Source organism: Stegostoma tigrinum, chromosome 25 (genome assembly GCF_030684315.1).
Source record: "Stegostoma tigrinum isolate sSteTig4 chromosome 25, sSteTig4.hap1, whole genome shotgun sequence".
Classification (NCBI taxonomy): Eukaryota; Metazoa; Chordata; class Chondrichthyes; order Orectolobiformes; family Stegostomatidae; genus Stegostoma; species Stegostoma tigrinum.
In genome coordinates this window covers 47,096,324-47,122,781 of record NC_081378.1, presented here as the reverse complement: position 1 = coordinate 47,122,781, position 26,458 = coordinate 47,096,324, and the positions used below count along the sequence as shown (strand labels likewise).

At 39.9% G+C, this 26,458-nt stretch overlaps 1 protein-coding gene and 1 long non-coding RNA gene across 2 annotated transcripts in view; both read right to left on the bottom strand.

The window, feature by feature from the left end:
• Window positions 1-970: 970 nt before the first annotated feature.
• LOC125463150 (uncharacterized) lies at window positions 971-13,179 on the bottom strand. Its single transcript, XR_007249768.1, has 3 exons — window positions 13,054-13,179; window positions 4,169-4,276; window positions 971-3,098 (listed from the first exon to the last, which is right to left on the bottom strand). It is a non-coding gene; the product is annotated as an uncharacterized LOC125463150 (long non-coding RNA).
• Window positions 13,180-16,484: 3,305 nt separating this feature from the next.
• Window positions 16,485-26,458, bottom strand: part of etnk1 (ethanolamine kinase 1) — a 39,403-nt gene continuing 29,429 nt past the window's right edge. Inside the window, exon 8 of the mRNA XM_048553967.2 lies at window positions 16,485-20,201. Coding sequence (XP_048409924.1) covers window positions 20,129-20,201 — 73 coding nt within the window. The 3' untranslated portion in view covers window positions 16,485-20,128. The remainder of the gene's footprint in view (window positions 20,202-26,458) is intronic.

Sequence of the window (26,458 nt, the reverse complement as noted above, 5' to 3'; positions counted from 1 at the left end):
TTGGAAAGGTACTTGGTAGTGCTGTTGCCCATCACCCTTTCCTTGTACGTGGTCGTGAAGTAGGTTTAGGAGATGCTATCTGAGGAGCTTTGAAGATAGTACACGCTGCCACTGTGTGTCAGTGGTGAAGGGCTAGGTGCTCCAGACAGTGGATGGAGCATCAATCAACTGGGTTGCTTCGTCTTAGATTGAACCAAACCAAAGTTGCACTTATCCAAATGCGAAAATTAGTCCATCACATTCCTGATTTTTCCCTATGAGGGCATGCAACAACTTTAGGAAGTCAATAGCGACCTGCTGCAGGATTCCTGATAGCTGACCATTACTGTAGTCACTGTATTTAAGTAGTTGGTCCAATTTGGGTTCTGGTCAATGGCAAACCTTACCCCAAGCTGTTCATGGCAGAACATTGAGCAAGAGTAACACCGTTGAAAGTCAAGGGAATGGAGATGTTGGTTGCATCACACGCTGCAGTCATTGCTTGCCTCTTATGAAGCCAATGATGTTGTCCAGATCCTGTTGCACGCAGGTATGCACTGCTTCAGCATCTGGGTAATTACAAATGATACCCAAAATGATGCAATTATCAGTGGGCATACCCAAGTCTGAGCTTACGATGGTAAAATGTTAATTAATGAAGCAGCTGAAGATTGTTTGGTAGCGGAACCCGAGGAACTTCGACACTGATGTTCAATGACAGGGAGAGGTGGTTAGTGTGATTGCTCCTGATGGTAAATTGTTGATCATTAATAGTCAGTAGGTTTGTGGCAGAACGTTAGTGCATTTGGCTCTGGATCTAAAGCTGTATCAAATCACAATAACTCAAGTTCCTGCATTAAGAGTCTTGGGAGACCGTAGTAGCGTCAGCAGGTTCAAATCCGACCTGCTTCAGAGGTAGGCCCTAACAGATTTTTTTTAAAATACATCTTAGGTAATAAGCTAATTCATTTCAATTAATTTCTGACTTGTTTATTAAATTGCTGCCAGCAATAAGCTGACATTATTTTCCCTTGGGCCTATAAATGATCATTCTCTCAGTTGCTGCACTTTCTTTTAACGAGGCAGTATTATCACCCTCAAGATGTTACAATACGATAAATTTCAAAGAGAAGCATTTTGTTTAAATTGACGTGTAAATACATTAGATTGCAATGCTGTAGACATAAACCTGAAAAAGCCCATAAGTACTGTAAATATATTGCACGAGGGTATTGTACCAGAGCATTGTTGAGATAGGAAGTGTCACGAGTTGGAACAGATCAAGCTCCAGGTTTCAAAGCTTGGTTTGTGCTACTGCAGAGGCTGGGAATGATGTGCATAGGCTGTTTCTGCAGGTGGGTACTCTGCAGCCTAAGGTTGTTCAGAGACAGAACGAGATGGAATGTGATTGAAACTTACAGAATACCGAACGGCCTGCACAGAGTGGATGTTGGTAAGATGCTTCCATTGGCAGGAGAGACTAGGAGCCGAGGGCACAGTAAAGGGAAGTGGAGTAAAGAGAAGGCCTTTCAGAACAGAGGTAAGGAGAAACTTCTTCAGCCAGAGAGTGGCGAATCGATGGAGTTTATTACCTCAGAGGGCTATGGAGGGCAGATCATTGAGTATATTTAAGACAGAAATAAATAGGTTTTGATTGTCAAAGGAATCAAAGGTCACAGGGAGAAAGAGGGAGAATGGAGTTGAAACCTTATCAGCCATGACTGAATGGCAGAACAGACTCAATGGGCTGAATGGCCTAATTTCTGCTCTGATGTCTTACGGTCTTGTAGAGTCACTGCTGGTCAATCAGGGAGGACTGAGCAGATAGCGCAGGAATTCCCCCTCAGCTCTGATGCTGAGGACAATGATTCCTTTAGGGAATGCAGCTAGAGGTAGGTCTATGCTGCCACAGCTGACTCAGATGTGCGGGATGGGACTGGGTAGAGTGGGGTGAGGGGGGTGAGGGGGGTGGTGCAGGAGGAAAATTGGGAAAGATAGAGTGATGGAGGAATTCTATAATGAGGGCTTTGCTGTGGCAGGTGACATGGATCACGGAATGTACATTGTCATTCTGGTGCCAAGGACAAAGATGTCACTGATGGCTGCAGCGTTGGTAGAGAGGAAACATTTGGCAGTTATGATTCATATCAAAACCAATAACAGAGGTAGATATGGGGATAAGCCCTTCAAACAGATAAAGAAAAAAGGCCCAGCTGGAGAAATAGATCAGGATTTAGGTTCCTGGAATACTGAGAACGGTTCTGAGGAGGTTTGACCTGTGCATATTTGGACCAATTGTCCTTCAGGACAGTTTGCTAGTGTTATTGGGCAGGGCTCAAACTAACCTGACAGGACAATAGGAACCAGGAGGCAACGGTATGTAGAAGAAAAACAAGGAATTGAGACACAAGTAATACTCAACAAGGAACAGTAACGTATCAGGGGGGGTAAGAGGAAATGTACTAAAGTGTAATGCTAGTAAATAAGACAGATGAGCTGCAAACACATACAACCACCTAGAAATATAACCTGCTGTTATAATAGAGACCTTGCTCAAAAAGATAAGTAGGACTAGGTAATAATTATTCCTGGATACAAGATATTCAATTTGATTTGATTTGACTTGATTTGACTTGATTTGACTTGACTTGACTTATTGTCATGTGTAACGAAGTACAGTGAAAAGCTTTGTTTGCAAGCAGTACAGACACAGTGGGCAGGGACACACAGATCATAGGGTGAAAAAAACTTTTGAGTGTGGCATAGAGGTTACGCCGCACAGGATGTACACTAGGCAAAATCAACATTAACAAGATTAGTACTATTTGAAGTTACAGAGTCCATTCATCAGTCTAATAACAGCTGGGATGAAGCTGTTCGTGTGTTCGGGCTTCTGTATCTTCTGTCTGACGAAGAGGTTGTAGGAGAGCATCAGTAGGGTGGGATGGGACTTTGATGATGCTGGCAGCTTTTCTTCAGCAACAAGTAGTGTAAGTAGAGTCCATGGATGGAAGGTTGGCTTCTATGGTGGTCTGGGCTACGCACACAACCTCTGTAGTTTCTTACAGTCCTGGACAAAGCAGTTGCCGTACCAACCCATTATGCTTTCAATGGTGCATCTGTATAAGTTGGAGAGAGTCAGGAAAAGTAGGGCCAGTGGGATAGCAGTACTGGTTTAAGAATTACATTACTCAGGAGTAAACATGTCCTAGACAGGACAAAGTCAGAAGCTAATTTTTGGAACTAAGGGGCTGAAAATAGGAATGGTGAAAACAAACTAAGAGCTGCAAAGCGAGAGTATAGCAAGAGAATGGCAGCTACAAGTGGGAATCCAAAAGTCTCCTGTAGCCACATAAATAGTGAAAGGGATGTAAAAAGGGAAGAGTAAAGTCAGTGTAAGACCAGAAAGGATTTGTCTGTGGATGCAGAAGGCATTGCTGAGCAATTAAATGAGCATTTTACATCTGTTTTTTTTAGCAAGGAGGAAGATACTCCAAAGTCATAGAGCAAGATAAGGCTAGATGAGATAAAGACTAACAAAGAGGAGGCATTGAAATTACTAGCTGTACTTAAGATTAGTAACTTACTAAGACCTGATCAGATCAGATACTTATTAAGTAAAATAAGGGTGGATATCACAGAGATTCTCACTATATCTTTTTATAGATACAGAGTTAGTGTCAAAGGTAAAAATTGCAAATATCTCTTGTTGAAAAAGGCATGCAAGGAAAAACTCGGCACCAGTCAATTTAACTGAAAAAATCAAATATACTGTGGATGCTGGAAATCAGAAACAAAATCAGAAATTGCTGGAAAAACTCAGCAGGTCTGGCATCACCTGTAGAAAGAAATCAGGGATTAATGGTTCAGGTTCAGTGATTTTCTTCACAACCAGTTTAACCTTGCTGATGAGGGGAAAAAAAAGGCATTGATACAATAACCCAAACAAAACTAACCATAATTTGGCCAAAATGTGGATGAATTTAAAAAAGCCGAAATAACTCTGTTAAAGTCAAATTTTGGGATTAAGTTTATCGACAAGAGTAATGTGGTCAATGTGGTGTCAGTGAACTTTCAAAAGGTGTGTAATGGGCAGCAAAGTTGCCACTCACGGAATAAAAGGAAAGGCAGCAGCATTGATGAGGTTGGATGAGTGACAAGAAACAGATGGCAGTGGTGAATGACTAACCTTTGAACCGCAGGGAATTATGTCCAGTAATGGTGGCTCCACAGGGGTCCATGATAGGGCCACTGTTTCTCTTAATCCCTATTAATGTCATCTATGTTCATCATTATCCTGAAAGGAAACCAAGGTGGCATCTGTTATTATCCTTTGACAATATCCATATGGTTTAAAATATATCCCTCTAACCCTCCTCCACTAGTGGAAATCTCTACTGGCCATATTTTAGTCCTTGCCTTGCCAAATTTTCCTCTTTCTCCTAACCGTTTTCTTTCCCAAATTTCCCCTTTTCAGTGTGTCATTTGTGCCAGGCATAAATACTGGCTTGAGGGTTTGAGGTTTAAGAGAAGAGTCTGATCCCATGATAACCAATACTCTTTAGGTCATTGTCACTACACGTCGGTATACAGGAATTGTAAATGCAACTAACATTGAGGAACTTATCTGAATCCCCCACCCCACCAGCTGCAAGGATTGAATAAAAAAAGGTGTAAACAAAAGGGACTGGGTAACATGGAACAAATGGCATTAACAGTTAACCTCATAATGTACTGAGAAGTAGACAACATCATGGGGGGGGGCGGGTGGTGTAGGCAGTGGTAATTGAAAAATATTACACAGTCATGAAAACTCTGAGAAAACAGACAATCACTGCTTGCAAATTACAGCACCCTGTCAGTACAGTATCCCTGACAAATGTCTGGAGAGCAGCATAATGGTTAGGAGGGATGCCACAAGCGCTGGCATCAATGTGGCATGCAATCATTGTAATGCGGAATGTATAAATATGGTGTACTTGACTGGAAGAGTTGAGTGCCTGAGAGACTGCACCAGAGACCTTCCCCACACTGTGTCAGGAAATTGAGTGATCTGTGCTGCTGAACACAGGACTCAAGACTCCTATTTAGAATCTCTCCCCAACAGAGGGTCGATCCCAAAATTTAGAGCTGGGAGCACAGTTGTGTGCATCCGTATTTGTTCTGTAGTGTCTCTTTTATTGTCTCGGGATTGGTGCCACCATGTTAGCTGGGCCATTTTATCTAGCTCCCAATGGTTGATTGCCAGTCTCCAAAAGGTGTCTGGTTTTCTAAGGGGCCAAACTGGTGAATTGTTTGCTGGAGCTACAGAGGATGTTGTCCGAGGCCAGTGATTACTTTAACAATCTTGCCCATGGCTTGTTTTGGAAAACCATACTGTTTTGGGGGTTTTGGATTGGGGCCCCTGTCATTCAGCCATTCATGTTCATGCCCTGTGAATCAGTGTGGGTTTTGTAAGGGTCTCCTGTGCTCCCAAGTCTTTATCCAAAATTCCCTTACTGAAAAATCCTGCCTGTATATCTCCCCATAGCTACCTCTGTCAGTGCCTTGTCTATCTGAGTCATCAGCTCAACAACAGTTTGTCAGATCACATGACAAATTGTATTTATGCACGGAATTGGAGCCCAGGATATGCTCTGTTCCTGCAATGTAGATTCACAAACATGGCTGGGTGATGATACACTCTTTTCACTATCCTAAAATCGAATGGGCCTATCTCTGCTCCCTCCTGTAAACATCCAGTGATCCCACTTGACTTGACTTTTCTTTGTGCGCCATGTGCACCAATTTCTTGGCTGTATTCAGGGCTGAGTGGGAGCCCTTGGCTTGTGTCCCACAAGAATGCAACAGGGTGACTCTGTACCTCCCTGTCCACTGGAGAGCCTTTCTACCCTGTCCCACCTTACATTACACGCTCATTTCGGTGTGGTCTGACCCCGTAAGACACATGCTCAGCTGAGGGGACAGGAGAAAGGAGCTCTCGGTTTCCTCCATCTGGCCTATTGGGGCTTGTCACACTTGTCCCTCTAGTGGCTTGGTTCAATATCCCTGCTCTTTTTGTGGGGAGGATGGTGGGTGCTCTATATTGTCAGGCATGATGAACTGCTCAGCATTGCACGTGCTGTGGTTATGGGGTACCCTTGGAACTGACGTTTTTACACCCCCCCCCCCTCCCCCCAAAAGGGAGAGACAGTGTATGGAAGCCATTGACCTCTGCCTCTGCAGACTTCCGCCATTAATTCTCTGTACTGTACCTGGGTTTGAGACTTGTTTTTTTTGCTTTATTCATTGACGGGATGAAGGCATTGCTTGTTATGCAACATTTATTGCCCAGATGGCTGTTAGGAGTCAACCACATTGCTGTGGGTCTGGAGTCACATGGCAGCCCAAACAGGTAAAGATGGTAGTTTACTTCCCGAAAAGGACATCAGTGAGCCAGATGGGTTTTTCCAACAATCGACAATGGATTCACGGTCATCATTAGATTCTTAAAGCCAGATATTTATTGAATTCAAATTCCATCATCTACCATGGCAGGATTCAAACCCGGGTCTCCAGAACATTATCTGGGTCTTTGGATTAACAGTCTGATGATAATACCAGTAGGCCATTGCCTCCCCTATTTTACTGGGATTATTTTACCACTCTTATGTGCCTGAACCTAATCTTCCTTCTGAATCTCTTTCTCCCAATCTTGGGCCATTCTCCTGAGCACCCATGCCTCTGTGTAACTATTATGTGTGGGGTTGAAATTCTCACAGGTCTTTCTACACTTTTCAGGAGCACGTGCCACCAAGATCCTGGTCCAGTTTGAGTGATTTTTGTCCATCTAACCTTGTTCTGCTCATATTCCCAAAGAATCCGGCAAAGTGGCTCCACACACAACATGTGAATTGAGGTGGGTGTTCGTTTGTTTATACTCTCCTGCTGACGGCTGCTGCTGCCAAATAAAAAAAATCAGTTTGTGCCCAGCAGTCACTGCCACCCTACATTCTGGGAATTGGGTCAGGTAGATTAGACCATGGCACTCATTAATATTAACATTAGTTTACTTTTTTCTGTGTCATCAAGCCCATGTAAAACTTTGTTGACAGGTATCCTCAAAGAACAAATGGTCAGCAGAGGGCTCAGTTCTGAGGATCTCTCACTATCTCAGCCACTTATGCTACTGGGAACAGGCTTGGGTACATGACTGGACTTCCACTGCTTTGGTCATTCTGGTGGCATGTGCAGAGGGCTCTGATTTCCCAGTCATCGCGTTCAGTGTACCAATGAACCGATTCCTCCAGTTCTGGTCAGGGCTACCATGTAATCATTTCCTCTTCTGATTCTTCTGTTTCAAATGCACATCACTCCTTTCTGAAATCTAGAATTTCATCAATAGTGCACTGGCATTTGGAATAGTCCGCAGCATAGGTTTTATTTTCTTTGTCTGCTTGGTGCAGGGCTTCCAGCAGGAATTCTAAACTTGCATTTTTCTGACAACTCGCCCTTTTGGTCTTTATTCCATTCACTGACAAGCCTTTTGATACGGAGTGTGGAATGGGCCCATGTGGAACAAATTCATCTGGGTCCCCTACTCCTGCTGCTTTATTCTTTAGTTTCTCCATCTTCTGCTACCAAGCAACTCCTATCTTAATGTAGTAGTTGTGCAATCTCTCTCTCATAACTGGAATATGGGAATTGATTAGGGTTGGCATCCAGCTTTCACTTAAGCCCTGTTCCTGTGCTTCTAAGTTTAAGGCATAACAGAAGCATGCATCAAAGCCCTCTGACAGACCAGGAGATGGGTCTTAGGCCTTCTCGAGTTTGATTTGAGTTTACCCACACCCTTAGACTGAGCTAGTTGCAAATTCTGCCATTTGTCTCACTGATCAAAACACCTGGTTTACGGCCTAATTACTGGCCATTCACCAAGTTGAATCCTGGCCATCACGTGGGGCAACTACCTTCTGAGTTCAGGCTCAGGCTGAATTTCTAAGAATACAAGGTTCTCGGGTTCAACTTTAGACCAACTTAAAGTCACTAAGTAGCAAAGCCCACACAGGAATGTCAAGTGCTTGCTGTGAAATATTCTATACAGATACTGTGTCCAGTTTATTACTCGTAACATGCATTTCTGATACCAGTTGAGAAAACATCACAGCACTTCATCAGAGGGTGCTCTGATGATGTTAGCCAGCAGGGTAATGAAACATCTGTGAGCAATGAACCATCTCGGTGAACGAACCAACCACAGCATCCACAACCCGAGCTAGAAATCTTCAAGAACCTTAGTTCAAACTTAATTTTATTAAAACATTGCAAGTTAAAGAACCAACCCTTACTTAACAAATTAACCTTTCCCCAAATTAGGCTGCTTGCCTGAAAAACACGTACTACATACTGTAGTAAACTGGTTGGGCTGTTGTATCCAATTCACTGAGCTCTGTCAATGGGTGGACTCAGGGTCTACTTGGTGCTTAAGTGTATTTCACTTGTCCTTCCATTGTCACACATTGAAGACTCCATCAGCCCGCTGAGACTGCAATGAGAGTTGTCTCCGGGTGTCCAATTTTACCCTTTTCCAGATCCTTCTGGCATGTTTCTGGCTTCAGCTAATATAGTCACAGGGCAGGGGGCACATCACCCAATGAGGTGAGGCCAGGTCATCTTAGGTATAAATCTCCCCAAATCTTTCACTAAGAATTCTACAACTACTAATTCTTAACCTTAAGCACTGATTTAATCCAAGTTTGGTGCAGGACATGGCAAAAAAGACTTGAAACTCATGATAGCAAAAGTCATCTGTAGGTTGTCATGCAAATCACCTGCTGGTGCTCATTAAAAAGACTGCATGACATTTTGGTGGCTAACATTTGACCCAGCCTTCTCTTCTGACAGCAACCAACCTGATTACAAGTCAACAAGTGGTTGCTGAGGAATTCCAGCCTTACATAAAGATATAGAATCCCTACATTGCAGGTAGAGATATTTCGCTTGTTGAGTCTGCAATGGCACTGAACAGCATCCCTGCCTATCTCATATTGCCCACAGTTAACCCACCTAACTTGCACATCCCTGGGCACCACAGGAGAATTTAACGTGGCCAATTCGCCCAACCTACACATCTTTGGACTGTGGGAAGAAACCAGAGCACCTGGGTGGAAACCCACACAGAAATGGGGAGAATGTGCAAATTCCACACACAGTCACCCCAGGCTGGAACTGAACCTAGATCCCTGCTGCTGTGAGGCAACAGTATCATTGTGCCGCCCCACTGTGTGACTGCGGTACAAGATTCATGTAATTCATAACTGATCACATGACTGACAAAAGCATAAAAGACAACATCAATCTAAATACAAGCGAAGAGAGACATCTCAGACACTGCAGTGGAGAACTGCTTCTGACATCTCACTATGAACAGATATAATTAAGGAGTGTTACAGCATATAAAAGGAGTTGGAGAGTCTCGCTCAGTGATAAAGAACAAGCAGTCTCAGTACGTGCAGCCAACCACAGCGCAAAATACATCAGAGCAGTGTTTCAATGTACAGGTAGCTGTATTGACTTTAGACAATAGATGGTGGTAGCTTAGGGGGGAAAAAAAACTACAGTACAGAGTGTGGCTTTGAAGTTAAAACACAGTCCAACGGCCAGGGCTGAAAATTTAGCCAGGACAGATGAGGCTTGCATGCTGCAGGTTAAGTAAATAAATAACTCTGAAGGCAGCCAAGACCGTAGGAGAATTTGAGGGAAAAAGTGGAAAAGGAGAAACCTCAGAAGACAGAGGAAAAAATTTCATAAGACTTTGCTTACAGAGCCACAGCACGGCAACACTCAAAGCGGGGAAAAGAGACTTCAAGGCCTAGCCACCAACTGGTTTTACTCGGGAGAGGATAAAACAGTCAGAATACTTTGAAAGTAAGGAGGAAAAACAAAAAAGTACTTACCCAAGTTAGTCAAGTGTTAGTTCATAGGATGACAGCTTTTGTTGACACCTTACTGTTACCTCTAACAGGTGATAACACAAGACACACAATGATGTCAAAAATGGGATCTCTGCAAGCAGCAGTTTGTTTGATAATAGCTTCAGACTTACATGTGCAGGAGCAGCAACATAGAATGGAAGTGATTTATTGTCGTTTGCATTTTTACAAAAAAAGTGAGATGTGTTTAATTCCCAAACTCTGGCATCACTATTAATTTTTACATATGTCTTTTGTTAAGACCAAGTCTATCTTGGTTCAATGTACAAGGTGGAAGGAGATAGGAACCACATTCTCCACTGCTGCAGAATGCCGACAAAGCTGCCAAATCTTGGGCCACTAGAATTCCAGGCTGAACCACCATACCACCAAAGACAGTGGCTCAAAGAATCCCTTCACATCAGGTCAGCAAGTTTTATATGCTGTGTCTCTCACAGCTAATGATGTTCTGATGTGGAGGTGCCAGTGTTGGATCGGGGTGGACAAAGTCATAAGTTACGAGATACCAGATTATAGTCTGACGTGTGTTAAATTCACAAGTTTTCATAGCACTGCTCCTTTGTCAGTCAAAGTGATTTTAAACAAGCCTGTTGGATTATAATCAGATGTCATGTGACTTCTGATGTTCAAGTAAGACAAATCATGGAAGAAAGTATCACAAAGTACGACACATTGACTTAAGCACTTGTGTGTTCTTTCGTCTCAAAAGAATTGTGATAGAATGCATGAGATTTTGTAGGCAAAGGCAGCTCAGAGAAGCTTCACTAGATTATAAAGACAGTTTGAACAGTTTAGGCTGACCCTTGCTAGGCTTTAGAAAGGGAGATCTAATTGAAGTATATAAAGATGCAAAATGTGTTTGTCAGAGTAGATGTTTCCTATTGTGTGGGAAAACTAAAATGAAGGGTCACAGTTCTAGTCCAAGGGGTGACAGGTTTAAAACAGAGATGAAGATAAATTACTTCTCTCTTTGGGTCATAAATCTGTGGAATTCACTACCCCAGAGTGCTGTGAACGGCAGGGGCACTGAACAAATTCAAGGAGGAGATAAGACATTTTTAATTAATAGTGCATTAAAGGGTCATGGGGAGTGGGCGCGACAGAGGGTTGAGGCTGGGATGAGATCTGCCATGATCATATCAAACAGCAGAAATGGGCTTGAGGGGATGAACTGTCTACTGCTGCTCCTAGTTCTTAATGTTCTTTATACAAGCATTAGGAAAACACAATTCAAACCTTTATAACAGATTTACATTGTTAGCTGGAGGTTGCTGGTACAAAGTTTTGAAATGCTATTTAATTAGTGACCAAGTAATAGTCAGGTGAGGAATGAGAAATTACAAGACTTCCTTTAATTTGACGATTTAATATTGGAGCAGGCAATCCAATTCTCTGCACAGAGAGGCAATGGTATCCAATAGCGTTAGTACTGTGGGAAAACATCAAGGATTTTTCTGAAGTGATCGAATGAGTAGTCCCTAAGATGGTGTCATCACACTTCAGAAAGGCTGCCAAAACACACAGAGCAGAAACCAATGTTATTTACCATTGTAAGGTTGTACAAGGTGCGGTTCCATAAACAACCACAAGTGTAACGTGTGTCCAGCATCAGGACCTGTATGCCCATTTAGGGCACTTTAGGAAATATTGTAAGCTAACAACATTTTCATCACCCCAAAAAATAAAGTCCCTCAATAGGAAGATTTCCAGAAGAAATGAAATCATATTGCAAGGAATAAGTTAAACAAAGCTGCAGAACAGCAAGTAAAAGCAACATCTCCACATGAGGTTAATAAAAAGTCAAAACAGACTCTGGATATTCAACTAAAGGCTCGAAACAAAACTTAAACCCAATATAGGGGTAGCTGTTTCAATACTGGAAGGCAAGTTGCCATTGTTGAAGTCCACAAGAGACAGGCTAGCACATATAATATTTAGTACAGAATGTCAGGTGACAAAATCTTCATATATATGGGCGAATCACTATAGAGCTTAATCAGAGGGGAAGAAATATCATGCAATACTTCAGATACAGGGAGCAATCAAAAATACTTCTTCATTGAGCAAAAAACAAAATGCACATATCCACTCTCCAAGAGGCAGAAATGCATACAATAATTCAGAATAGGATGGAAGAGCAGTGAATTTCCAAAGTTGTTCAAAGATTTAGGCAAATTAAACTTGAAGTATCGCATTAATCCACAAGGTAATGTCAAACTAATCCGCTTAAACACATTCAGGACAATTTCTCATCCTTTAACGGAGAAGCAAAAGCTCAGAGAGAGATGTGGATTCATATTACGACACAGCCAGGACAAGTTGAGAACCAAGACTTTGTGTAGATCTCACTCAATTTAAACAAAGGTGTAAGAAGTGGAAAATATTTATTTTGTCCATCAATAATAATTTTACAAAATTGGCAACAAGCACCTTCTTTTCTGCCCCCACAGAACTGTATACAAACCATGTGCTCTGGCAGATACCCTTAGACCACTTAGAACTCATGACCACTTCCATCTAGAAGGACAAAGGGCAGCAGATAAATGGGAACATCACCATCTGCAAGTTTCCCTCCAAGACAGTTGCCATCCTGACTTGAAAATATATCACTGTTCCTTCACTATAACTAGGTCAAAATGGAACTCTCTCCTTAACGGCATTGTGGGTCAACCAAGAGCACATGAACCGCTGTGTCTAAAAAGGGAGCAGTTCACCACCACCTTCCCGAGGGCAAATAGGGATAGGCAATAAATGCTGACCAGCCAGTGCTGCAAATGTCTCAAGTAAATTTTTAAAAAATGCCCAATGAGTCAGGAGTGGTGACTACATCTATTACCGTATTCAGGTAATAGGGTATTACTTCAACCATGTATCATTTGGAATCTCCTCTGACCCAAAGACTTTGCAAAGGAAAATATCTAAAACTCTGGAAGAGAAACAACAAACATTTTGCCTTTGCATATCATCCTATTTCACAGTGAAACAATGGAGGCATCACAGAACATGTCTTATACTAAATGAGAATTCCAATTCTCCATTTTTCTAGGACACAATACCTAAGACTAGATACCACGATGGATTCAAGGAAGACTACAACACTTACCAGTGAATCCCTGGTTCTTTTTAGATATGAGGAGTCAAAAGGGGAGGGTTATCCCCAACAGAAAGTCCTGTTCAACCCATGACAGTCTTTGAGAATCTGACAGAAGTGGATTTAAGTCAGAAATGGCTCCAGCTTTGGAAAGAATCAAAAAGTTACTTTCTACTTACATTTTAGCACATTATTGTCTAGTCTCATCTACTGTTGTAGCCACAGGTGCATCTTTGTGATTTTGCAAGGTTTGTGATCACAGTTACATGATCAAGGCAGTTAACAACTTGTTACAATTTTCTTATACATCTACTGAACATAAACTGAATAATCTTAGTTGGTGGTAAGGACCAAACAGTCTCAGGGACAACGTCTATACAGTCACCCACAAACTAGAAATTCTCCAGACCTGAACCTCAAAGTACAGATTGCAGTATCGGCTTTGAGCACAAATAAGCAACACTGGTTTTTCCTGTTCACTTGCTGCCACATATTTGAACAACTTTAGCAACATATCTGAAAACAACGTGTGATACCTTTGTCAACCAGTACTCATCAACATTAATTGCTGCATGAAAGCTGGCTGCCACATTCACATTAAACTCGATTACAACTACCCCCTTCAGAAGTACTCAATTAGCTATGAAACAATTGGATGTCCTAAAGACAAGTTCTCAACATAAGTGCAAATTATTTTCTTTGATATTCATTCATATAAGTCAATTCTACTTCAAAGTTATTTAATTATGAGAGAGCAATGAATTTGCATACAGCAAGACTCCACAAACAGTATCTGCAAGCAAGCTGTTTAGGAATGATTGAAGAGGTGGTGTGTGTACACAGTTATTTATTCTCTACTAGAAATGATCAGTCAGATTGCAGCTGGTTCTAAAGATGCAACAACCTCCTCCATAGGTCCTCACAACAAGGACATCACACCATTCATAATCAGTACAAACACAGTAGTGCTAAACAGCATGACTTTACCCCAATATGCAATGAAGTCTGTACAAGCTACAATAGCTGTCCGTTTCAGATCTTAAGGACTACATTTTGACATTCCTGTAACAGATACTTTTTTTACAACATGTCTCAAGCTGGGTGAGACCTGCCACAGAATCTCACTCCTACCTTGGGGCAATGGTGAGTAATTTCCACAACTGCTACGGAGGGTTTTAAGAGTCAATTCAATGTGAGGTAGGCAGACTACAGGAGGAAGAAAAGTGGAAGATCAATAGAGGTGAAAGACTTTCTCACAAAAGAAGTTATAATTACAGGGTGGTATATTGTCTCTTTCATGCCACGATCAATGACATAACTGAGCAGCGAAATGTAAGCCAAGGAAAGTAAGGTGAACAGCTAAAATCTATTTCATCACTAACACTACAGAGCATAAAAAGAGATAAGGTTCTGCAGACACAGTTTATGGAGTTCAGAGACAGCAAGTAAAAAGCAGGATTTCAACTGGAAATACTCATGATGCCACTTAAGTATAGAGAAATAGGAAATAAAAATTGTTGAATGTGTGGCTGGAAAAACCAAGTAGGAGGCAGGGCTTTAGATTCTTGAGGCATTGGGACCCATTTTTAGCAGGAGGTGTAGCTTTTACAAGCTAGATTGGTTAGCATCAGTCCAGCCTGAACCAACATTTTATCTTTGTACTGTGTCAGTGTTGTTGGGGAGAGTCTAAACTAGCCTTGCAGGCAGATAAGAACTCAAACAGATTCTGAAAAGGGCAATAAAATGGATATAAGCAGGCAGAACAACTTGGAAAGGAAAAAAAAAGACATCAAGTTTAAGGAATAAAGCAGATGACTCGATAGACCAGATTGACATGTGGGAGCATGAAATTCGATAGGAAACATAATGGAAATAAGGGTTAGCATGACAGCTCAACTTTCCAGGTTAAAAAGTTTTCTAGACAACAAAGACATTCAAAAAGGGTCATGGACACAATGCTCATTAAAGAAAAGTACAGGATAGACAATACAATTGAACTAATACTAAATAAAGCCAGATGGGTTGAAATGAATAAAAAACAATTCCAGGTTATTCAGGGTGTGTACTAGAGGCCTCCAACAAGGAGGAAAGAGTAAATCTGAAAAGTGTAGAATGGATCAGTAATTGGGAGGCAGGGGATATTGTTCAACTACCCTAATATTAACGGGACGACTAATGCCTAAAGGCAGAGCAGGATGCTGCTCATCTTGCTGCCTAGGGAGGGATCAGATCAGGGCCTGTGTTTTAGGAATGAAGCTGGAAACGTGACAGGAGGAATATATAGACAGTATTCTGGCGGCAGGGATCATAACTCAGTTAAATTTAGAGTAATGATTAAAAAGGGCAAAGCAGACCAAAAATAAAACCTTAAGTGGGGAAATGCTGACTTTATTAAGCCAAGATGTGATGTAACTAATGTGGACTATTTGAATCAAAGCTTCAGACTGTATAAAAGAAATTAATGAACCATTCAGGTGGTGCAACACAGTAAATTGAGTTAAACAAAAGGTGAGGGGCAACAGGTTTGGGCAATGCTAAAAAAGCAAGTACTCATTAAATGGTACGAAAGTACCAGGTAGAGAGAAACAGGACTCTTAAAAGCTACATGCTCTCACATTCCTGAAGGCAGCTGGACGGATAACTAAAGTGGTTAAGGAGACTACAGTTGGATGCACATTAGCTGAGCCATAGAAGTGCACAACAGTTATGGTAAAATTACATAACAATAGCAATTTAGGAGATTTGAGAGAATACTATCAGGGTCAGGGATTTTTTTTAAACTAGAGGACTGAATTGGTTAGAGTTCTTTTCTTCAGAACAGAGGATGAGGAAATTGCTAACCGAAGAGCATCAAAATAAGAGATCTTGATAGATCAGACAAATGATCCTATTCTTATTGGTCAAAGTGTCCACAACCAGGTATAAAGTGAGAGGTTGGATTAAGAAATTGGAGATGGAATTATTCCACCGGATGGTAATAAGTATCTGTAACTCCGTCTGCCCTGTCACAATTTCAGGCACTCTTGTTATATTGAGAGTACTTAGATATGCACTTGAAGTGCTGAAACCTGCAAGGCTATAGGGCAAGATTTAGTGGGTGGGACGAGCAGGAGGGCACCTTGAACACCCTATGGTGTAAATGTCTACGATTCTCCTGAACATAAAAGATAGCTACAATTGATTCTATTCCCTGAAGTACATTTATGAATCAGTTGACATTTTAAAAGGAAGCTTATAGCATTTATCTTTCATTCCAGGTAGTCCACATTTGTTAAATGGAATTTTGCACAATGGAATCCAAAAATCAAAACTTTTTCATTCCAATAACAAGATCACTACTGTATTATACCTGGCAGATGTCAGAAAACAGCGACAGAAATTGGACCACCAATTGAAAAGCAAACAGATTAAGAATTTTATTTACAAATTTAAATATTGTCATGCTGGCACAAATCTTCTTTATATGTTATATGTGGCTCACGTTTGGTGATTAATTTACATTACGTTGTATAGTTATTACAGAAGCATCAAATTCTTGCGAATGTTACCTAAAATAAGCTCATGTTTAAATGAACTCCCCATTACATGATAATACAAAAACTAAAATATCTCAATCCTTGATAGAACTGCTACAGGGGAGGAGGATGATTCCTATGTTCAAATTGCAATTACCTGGAATATCACTATTGAACAATTAAGTGGGCATATATTCAATAGCAACCTTTTTTAGGGGGAAAAAGGGTGGTGTCTGTCAGGAAACAGCACAGGGTTGAGACTAATTGGAGATATTGACTGATGAAACTGTTCAGGAGATGCTATGACACATCTTTAGTGCAGGTGGTTCTTAATGTGGGCTTCCTCAACTCAGGGATAGGGATACTGCCACTGCACCTCAGGAAGCCTGCAATTAATTGGATAGCTGGTCAAATAATTCCCGTTGTCTGCACCAAATGAATACTTTAATGCAACAGCCTTGAAGTGTCTTGCATCAGCTGAGATGTTTAAAATTTTCGTTATGTGACACTTGAAAGAAGATGCTGATTGAAACAACTTGGACAGTTGCATCTGTCATAATCTAACTATATCCTATTTTCAGCAGATTGATGCACAATGTATCTTACAGGGTCATAAATCTACACAATGTTTACATCACTTCCACAAAATATATTAGTTTCTTTGAAGCCATCTTAGGAAACATTATACAACTTCACTTTTGATAGTTAATTTCAGTGCTGTAGGCCACAAAAATCAGATCCTCCAACTTTAATGTGATAGAACATGTTCTCATCATCACTCAAATTAGCCTCCACTGATGTATTATATAGTCTCCAATAGTGGATTCTCATTAAATAAAAATAATTGGGTATAGACACACACAGACCTCCAAAAGCAGTTAAGTTAGATTTAAGAAAGCGAGGACTGCTGAATTTGGGAAACAATAGGTACCTCCACAAATATGTGGGTAGTAGATACATGCTATAAAATGCAATACTGGAAGTATCCTAGCTAGGTACAATATTAATTTTCTTTGCTTATTTTAATTTGCACGAGTTCATTTTAAAACTGAACTGTTCAAAGCAAGTGCAGGAAATACTGGGGACAAAAGTTAACCTTTAACTTTTCCATTTTAGATGAAAGGCATCATGTAGAGAAATGCAACAGATTTTAAGCAAGATTTGCTGCTATTGCAAGAAAACAATCCAGGCTGATGTTGTGCAATGCATTAATAAACTTTGCATAAAAAGTGTAATTTAAAAATTACCCCCATTGTATATGTCTATATACAAGACTGACAGACCATCATTGAACTATGTGGAATAAATGGGAAAAATATGTGGCTTATGAAGTCAGTCTATTGAATTAGAAAATAGATCAGTCTTGTCATGTTTGACTGAAAGACCAACATTTTACAACAGGGAGAAAGCTTCCATTTTATATCTACGCTGATATTTTCCCGAGAAATAGAGAACCTATGTCTACTTCATTAGAACTTATTTTTTGTTTGTAGCAGTTTCTTCATATTAATTATAGTGATTACATACCCATTCTGACCAATTCATGGAACATAAATGCAGGAATTAAACTGGAAGTTTGTAAGCTCAAAACGGTATTTGGTTTTACTTCAATCATCTCTAAATTTTAAACAAAGCTGCTGCACATCACCAGAGAACAGAGAGACAAGTGACATTCTTTTACAATATATAAATTAATTTTACATTCTGCATACCATTTAATTCTCAGTACAGGTTTGGCTGAGCGCATGAATTTATGCAGCTTAATTCTTAATAGTTCATTATTCATACAAAGAATTTAAAACCCTTTACCAAATTTAGGCAAACATTTTTTGGTTCAAGTGCAAACAGTGAGCAACTGTTCTGGTCAAATCACAAATTCCCTTTTCCAAGGATGACACAAGTTAAATAAATTGTTCAGCATTACTTCACAATCAGAGTTACACAAATGAAAATATGCTTGAAATAAGAGACCGTTTTAATGGAAAGAAATTACAAAGTTTAAAGATGAAATTGTGATCAAGCTTAATTAACAATTTAACCCCAAAGCCTTACACCATTGACAGAAGGTACTTTACATAAAATGAAGAATACAAGAATTGCTGCAATGCGTTTCTTTTTATCGTCTCCATTAATACAATGCTTACATTTAAAGGAATGGAAGATGAACATAGTTTGTTGCATTATAACCAGTAATTCTTCAGAGCTAAGGTATTGTCTTTAGCTATTGCAGTATGGATTTAAGGTTAGCATTTCCAGTTAAATTCATCATGGCTGGCATTTTGCAGCAGGAATGACAGGAAAGCTGTTGGAATTTGCTGTCGTTACTCTCCTGAAATTAACAGCTATTAAAGTTTGCACGTGCTAAGTTAAACACTGATATCCAGAAGCTGCTAAATCACTGACTGTACCCGTCCTAATACGGTGTTGAAGTCACCCCAAATTTGCAATTTACTGATTGATGCCTTAGTACACCTAGACTCACTGGAAAAACAAAGTTGTAAATTTTTATTCCTGCGAAGTGCAACAGAGTTTGAAGTTTATAACTACTTAACAGCCTAGATGCTTGAAGGTACAGTTGTCAACAGTAAGGTGAAAGAAGTGGGGGATGCACAAATTTGCAGAAAAACAATTCAAAATATTTTAATGTTGAAGTGTTCCAGGACCAGGGGCCAACGTAAATCAACAAGATAGTTGAAGATGGGACAAAGTTAAAAAATAATACTGAATTGGAAGACAAGGAGAGAAATGGGGAAAGTAAATGGAATTTGCTTGTAACCAAATTAGTTTTGAGTAAAGAGCAGTGAGCTGAAACATTAGCCTTTTCTCTCTCCACAAATGCTGCTTGACTTGTTGAGCATGTCCAATTTCTTTTATATATAAATGTAAATACGCTTATAAAATATCCTTGACATGTGTCCTCCTATATTCAATTCTTGATGGGTTGGAAGATCTGCATATTACCTCAGCTGCTGCTGGGTCACAAGAGTCATCTAAAAATAACTCTAGCAACCATATGTGCAAATTAGACAACCGAAGGTTAGGGTCTTGAGCCAGCTAACATCTGAGTATTTAAATCAAATTTTTCCAATAACAGAAACACAAACTATTACTCACTGAGAACATTCTTTCCCCCTGTACCTTTAGATCTCACAATACTTATTGCACTAGCTGGAAGAGGAAACCATGCCCAGCTGTGAACAGGGCTTTTGTGCAAGGCACGGCAGCACTGGTGAAGATTTTCACAATCTGTTGAAGCATGTAATTGCTTCATGGTTGTGCCTCAGCACAGATAGTGGCAGTGGAACTGTAGATGAAGAAAATTTTTAGTTGCAGTGAAATGGTGTTTTCCACTAAAAATGTAGAATATCCTTACCAATATTGCCTTCAAGCATAATTAAGTGGCATAATTAGTGTCAAATTACTAAAGTATGCCATAAACTATAATTTTTGGCTGATTGTTATCTAGTTTTAATATAATGACATGATGTTCTAGAAAGCAATAGAATTCCGGTACTTTGTAACATACTCAATTCATTCAGCCTGTTTTCTCTTCAGTAATGGTAAAGCTGCTGTCATTCAGGAAGTTTTAGGTTTGTAACTTCTGGCTTCATTTTGAAATATTGGCAGAATCGCACAGAAGCATACCTGGGGAGAAAAAAATGAAATAGTCAGGATTAATTTTAAATTTACTGGATTCTTCATGTGTTCTTCATAAAATTCACGTGTTGTCAGGACCAGACAGCACATACTAGCCCTACATTATTAAAACTGATCAATGAGGGAGGAGTGGGCAGGGATTCAATTTAGTACATAAACTGTCAAAGAGAGGTACAAAACACTGAGTTAGCTTGCCTTGGGAGGAAGAAAATGTACTGTAATTAAATGAAAAATAGGTTACTATTTAAATTGGCACGGGCTGATCAGAAACAAACAGTCGGAAGTGAATTTCTAACTTGTATGTCAGATTTGAGTAATATGGAAAAACCTGGTAAACTCCATCCCTCTAGCAATGAAGTTCTAAAAAAAAGGGAGGTAATGCTGCTGCTGTATAGAATGCTAGTGAGCCAAGCCTGGAGTACTGTATACAGTTTTTGTCTCCGTACTTAAGAAAAGGATGGACTGACACATGTGCCGGCAGTGGGGGTGGGTGGTTAGACAGGAGGTTCACTAGATTGATGCCAAAATTGACAGTGTTGGCTTATGAGGAGTGATTGAGTAGACTGGGACCATATTCATTGGAATTTAAAAGAATGAGGATGAGCTTTTATAGAAAGATATTTAAATTTATGAAGGGAATAGATGAGATAGAAGCAGGGAGGCTGTTTCCACAGACAGATGAAAGTGGAATCGGGGGCATAGCCTCAAAATAAGGGGGAGCAGATTTCAGACTGAGTTGTGGAGGAACATCTTCACCCAAAGGGTTGTAAATCTGTGAAATTCCCTGCCCTGTAAAGCAGTTAAGGCTACCTTGTTGAATGTTTTTAAATACAATAGATAGATTTTTGGAACAGTAAAAGGATTAAGCGCAGGTAAGTGGGAGCTGAATTCATGAAAAGATCAGCCATAATTTTACTGAATGGCAGAGCAGGCTTGACAGGTCAGATGGCCTACTCCTGCTCCTAATTCTCACGCTCATATGTAAAATGATGAATGCAATATAGCATACATTTCTGAAAAAAGGCTTTTAAATAATACATAATTTGCAAGCATATTCCTTTAAGGCACAATCCTCAAAGTAGCTCAACTGTGATTAACAAAAGCAACTGAAGGTAGTATTTGAGAAGACTAATTTATAATGTTGCAAAAACAGCAGTAAGCCTGGGGATTGGGGGGATTTTAGAACTCAACTGTGACCAAGAATTTGTCAGGAAATACAACATGAAATGAAGTTGGCACTAAACTCATTCTGGACATAATAGGGAACCACAGGTATGAAGAGAATAAGGAATTTAAGCAAATTATCTTGGAGAAATTAATGGGACCAGGTGGCAATCTTCTGAAGCTGACAACTTTTATTCCTGGGTTCTAAAGAGGTAGCCACAGAGACAGTGATTGTGGTTTTGGTCTGTCAGAGTTTCTTAGATTTTAAAGTTCCCAAGAATTTAGAAGATGGAAAACATAACTTCGCTATTCCAGAGAGGTGAAAGAGGGGAAAAAACAGAAGCAGGGAAATACAAGCCAAATTAACCTCAGCCCTCACAACAAAGTGGTTACAGGGTGATTAAGCAGAATCAACTTGGATTATTGAAACTAAAATGATGATGGGATAGTGTGGGGGGGACGAGCTTAGATTAGTTCACAGGTCAGCACAATATCAAGAGCCGTAAGGCCTGTTCTGCACTGGATTGTTCTATGTTCTATGTTTGGCAAATCAGTTAGGATCTTTTCAGGATGTAATTAAGATATGTAACAGAAACTGTAAAATGTTTTTGCATTGTGGAGCAATACAAGAATGGAAGAAGTTACACAGGGTAGGAATTGGGTTAAGTGTTTGCTATGTTCATGCCAATCAGCAAATTCAAAGATTCTCAGGCAACACCTTCCAAACTCAAGACTACTATCATCTAAAAGGACAGGGCAGCAGATAGATGGGAACACCACCATCTGCAAGTTCCCTCCAAGCCACTCACCATCCTGACATAGAAATATATTGACTTTTCTTCAGTGTCACTTGTTCTGGTCAAAATCTAGAAACTCCCTCTTTAACAATGCTGAGTTTATCTGTACCCCCAAGGACTACAACAGTTCAAGGCAACAGCTCATTACCACCCTCTCAAGGACAACTAGAAACTGGGTAATAAATCTTTGCCAGGCCAATGATACCCATGGCCCACAAATGAAAATTGAAAAAGAAATAATGAAAGAAATCAAAGATAGAATTCATAACATGGAAGTTTGAAGTTACCTAATTTAATTAAAAATACTCTGAACACTGAGGCAAATGCTTGCATTCAGAGCAGCTTGAATATGAATCACAAAGTTAACATAGAGGTAACGACAAAAAATTAGGAAGGCAAATATTATGCTGAGTTTGGTTAAAAAGGATTGTAGTACAAGAGTAGATAAAGTTTCTAATTACGCAATATTACCTAAAAGAGTTTCATGGAGCTATGATTTTAGTAAGAAGCAAGCAGACTTGACAGATCAAAATGGCACAAACCTGCTCCTATTTCTCATTTTCTCAAAGCACTGGTTGAGAAAAGGCAGACCATGGAATGTGGTAACATAAATGGAAACAAAGTGAGGATAATTCTAGACACCAAAAAAAATGATAAGAGTGAAAGTGTATATACTTCTGGGATCTTCACCACGCAACAGCAGAGCAACTGGAATTCTGATGTTATTAGGACTGAAGTCCCAATTACACAGCTTGTGGAATTTAACTAATCAATATATTTCCTTAGAATTCAGAGGGAACATCTGGCCTCAATTTAAACTATGTGAATCCATAGCTTACACCAAATATTACCACTTATGAGCCCAAATGGACTAGTCCCTTAATTTATAACTGGCTAGTATCTACAGTGAAGTTTCATAGTCTTAAATAAAAATACTACTGAACTGCAACTTGAAGGAACTAAAAGTCCCTTCAATCCACGTATGCTGGTTCACCAACATACAAAATATCTGTAAGGTAATCAAGTGTTCTCAACATGCATAAGACAATAGTACAACACAAGCACTTGAGAGATTGGACAAGATTTTTAAAAAACTTGATCAAGAGATAGGTTTTACAAAGGGCCATGAACAATGGAAATAAGGTAGAGCAGCAGAGTAGTGCAGAGTGGAAATTCCAGTTCAGGGCCTGGGCAAGCAAAGGCATGATGGAAAAATTTAGGTCAAGAATGCTCAAAAGGGCAGAATTAGAGCAGTGCCATTATTTCATAGGATTGCAGTGACTGGACATTATGGAGAGAAAGGGTAGAAGGAAATGCATACCTGGAGGGATTTGAAAACAAGGATGATAACTTGTAAACCAAAATGCTGGCTAACTTTCAGCCAGCCAGTGTAAATCAGCAAGCAGCAAAAGGATGAAAGTTGAACAGGATTTTGTATAATTTGGATACGGAATACAGATTATTAGAATGACAAGTCTACAGTCAGTAGAATGTGGGATACCAGTCGGCAGTGCATTGAAGTGATCAGGTCTAGAAGTAACAATGCCAAGTATGTAAGAGTTTCAGAAATTTAAAGTAGGGGTAAAGTTATAGAAGCTAAAATTAGGCAGTTTTGTGGCTGTGGTCAGAAACACACCTTCAGGTCAAATACAGTACTAACGTTTCAAACAGTCTGACTTAGTAACAAAAACCAAAAGAACTGTGGATGCTGTAAACCAGGAACAAGAACAAAGTTGCTGGAAAAGCTCAGCAAGTCTGGCAGCATCTGTGAAGGAGAAAACTGAGTTGAATTCTGAGAAAGGGTCACCGGACCCAAAACGTCAACTCTGTTTTCCCCTTCATAGATGCAGTCAGACCTGCTGAGCTTTTCCAGCAACTTAGTTTTTGTTCCTGGTTTAGTAACAGGCAGTTATTTGAGACACAGCTACAGTGACTAGCCAGGGGACAGGAGTTTGGAGTGGCAACTGGAAGCAGTGACTACAATATTCCCAAGAGACTAGATATCGGATAAGCACTCTGATAATTTAGGGACAGTGAAGAATCTAAGACTGGTAGAAGTGAGGTAGGGTTAAAATGATATCTTCACACCTTTGTCATATTTAAGGAACCGTGAGCACCCAGAACACAAGGATTATCCAATCAATTACCACCTTCTCTCTCCTTTTCCAGGGACTTCTGTCCTGTTGCGCACTAAAATATATTATTTATTCCTTTCTGGTGCAAGGTATAATATTACCTAAGCATCTCAAAAATAATAATCTTTAGTTCCTGTTGAGCTATCAGCAGGCACACTGCACAACCTGTTTTGTCTCAATCAGGCACAAGCATGTCTTACACACACACAGCACCTTTCAATAATTGTAAGACAGCTTGAGGGCTAAACATTTGTACTGCTGCAACAGGACATATGCCTGCTGAGTACAAAATGAAAAATTCTTGGATGGCCACTCTGGCTTTTTCTAAAAAGGAAACGGACTTTTGTTCTTTTACAAATATTAGTCTAGTACAATATATATTATAGAATGTTAACCAAAAACAGTGTCTAATGTTTTGACCAGGAAACAGGGCAAACTGTTCGTCTCTCCAATTTCTGTGTGTCGTTGCACCAGGACAACCGGTACCAGAACTGGATCCCTCATCTTGTATTGTATAATCTTTTACCTGCATGTTCCAGTGAATAATATAAAGCTAATCTGGCACATTTATTTTGAGTATAACAGGCAGTTTAAGGAAACATTACACAAATATATTTTTCATTGCATATCAGCCAATATAAAAACATTTATTTCCAGTTTAAAAACGTTTTATGCATTTGGAGACAGAAAACAAACAAATAACATATTTAATATACTTCAAAACTTAACTTGAAAAGTAATTATGGCAATTCAAACAAAGTTAAGGCAGGGCTTTGCAGATTGAATGGTAGTTTTGCTGTTGTATGAAATATGTTTCTCAATTCTAATGGGTGGCGAAATATAGTTAGCAAATACTACATGCGAAAATTAGAAAAATACTTTTTTTGAAGAGACGGCGAACCACTCAAACTAAGGAACTGTAAAAAAAATTAAGTGTTTTTTTTAACAATGCTACAACAGGGGCTTGGCTTGTGCACAAATTAGCCAACATTAAGGATGACCACAACTACAGAAGGACGTTATGTAATAAACTAGCAGAATGGACGAGTGAAGCACACCACAAATGTAACCTAGCACATTTTCATAGGAACAGTAAGGAGGTAACTTACTATTTCGAAGATACAAGCCTAAGTTGGGTAAAAAAAAAAGGATCCAGCAGCATAAATCACTAGGCTGTGCCACAGGTTGACAAGATTCTTTTAAAAGAACACAAACCAAGGATCAGGATTGGGATACTGTGCTAATACATCAAATCTTAATTAGACCATACTGCACAGTCTGATCGCAGACCGTAGAGATGATAACTCTATTGATAGAGGGGCATAAATGGCAGGTTTAAAGGAGGACAAGTGAGGGGGCTCAAGTGGAGGATAAACACCAACAGGAACTAGGTAGGCCTAATGGCCAGTTTCCATACAGTTTATCGCAGTGCTTCCAAAACGTTTCCCCCTTGACCCCATTTTGAGGTTTGAAAATAGCTGCAACCCTGCATTATAACTATTAGAGCAGGAGAACAGCTATGCAGCTGCTATAATTCGGCCAAAGTTTCGGGGCAGTCATTACAGTCTCTGAGCTGACAGCTCCACTTGGGGTTCTGGCCTCTACCTTGGGGAGCCCTGGTTTATCCCATGTAATCCTACGCAGATTGAATATTGTCAAGTTTTATTTATGTTCTGGTTTCCTCCCAAAGTCCAAAGATGTGCAGGCTAGGTGGATCGGCCATACTAAATTGCCTGTGGTGTTCAGGGGTGTGAGGGTTACAGGGGGATGGGTCTGGGTGGGATGCTCCAAGGGGCGGTGTGGACTTGTTGGGCCGAAGGGTCCGTTTCCACATTGTAGGGAATCTAATCTAATCTAAAAAGGAGCAATACAATACAGTTAGCTAATGGTCAAACACAAAGACGATACCATCAGGATAATGTTATTGCAACCCTCAATATTTATCAATCCATTGAATCTAAAAGCCACAATACAGGAAAGAGTCACTTCCTTGTTAGTCAGTATTAAATCAGAACAGGACAATAAACCAGGTTGAAAGTATTTTGAAAAATACTTGATCCATCCTTGCACATGCAAAAATCTATTCTAAAAATACTTTTAAAGGTTGAAGTTACAGCTACAATTTGCGCACAAAGCTGGAATATTTTAA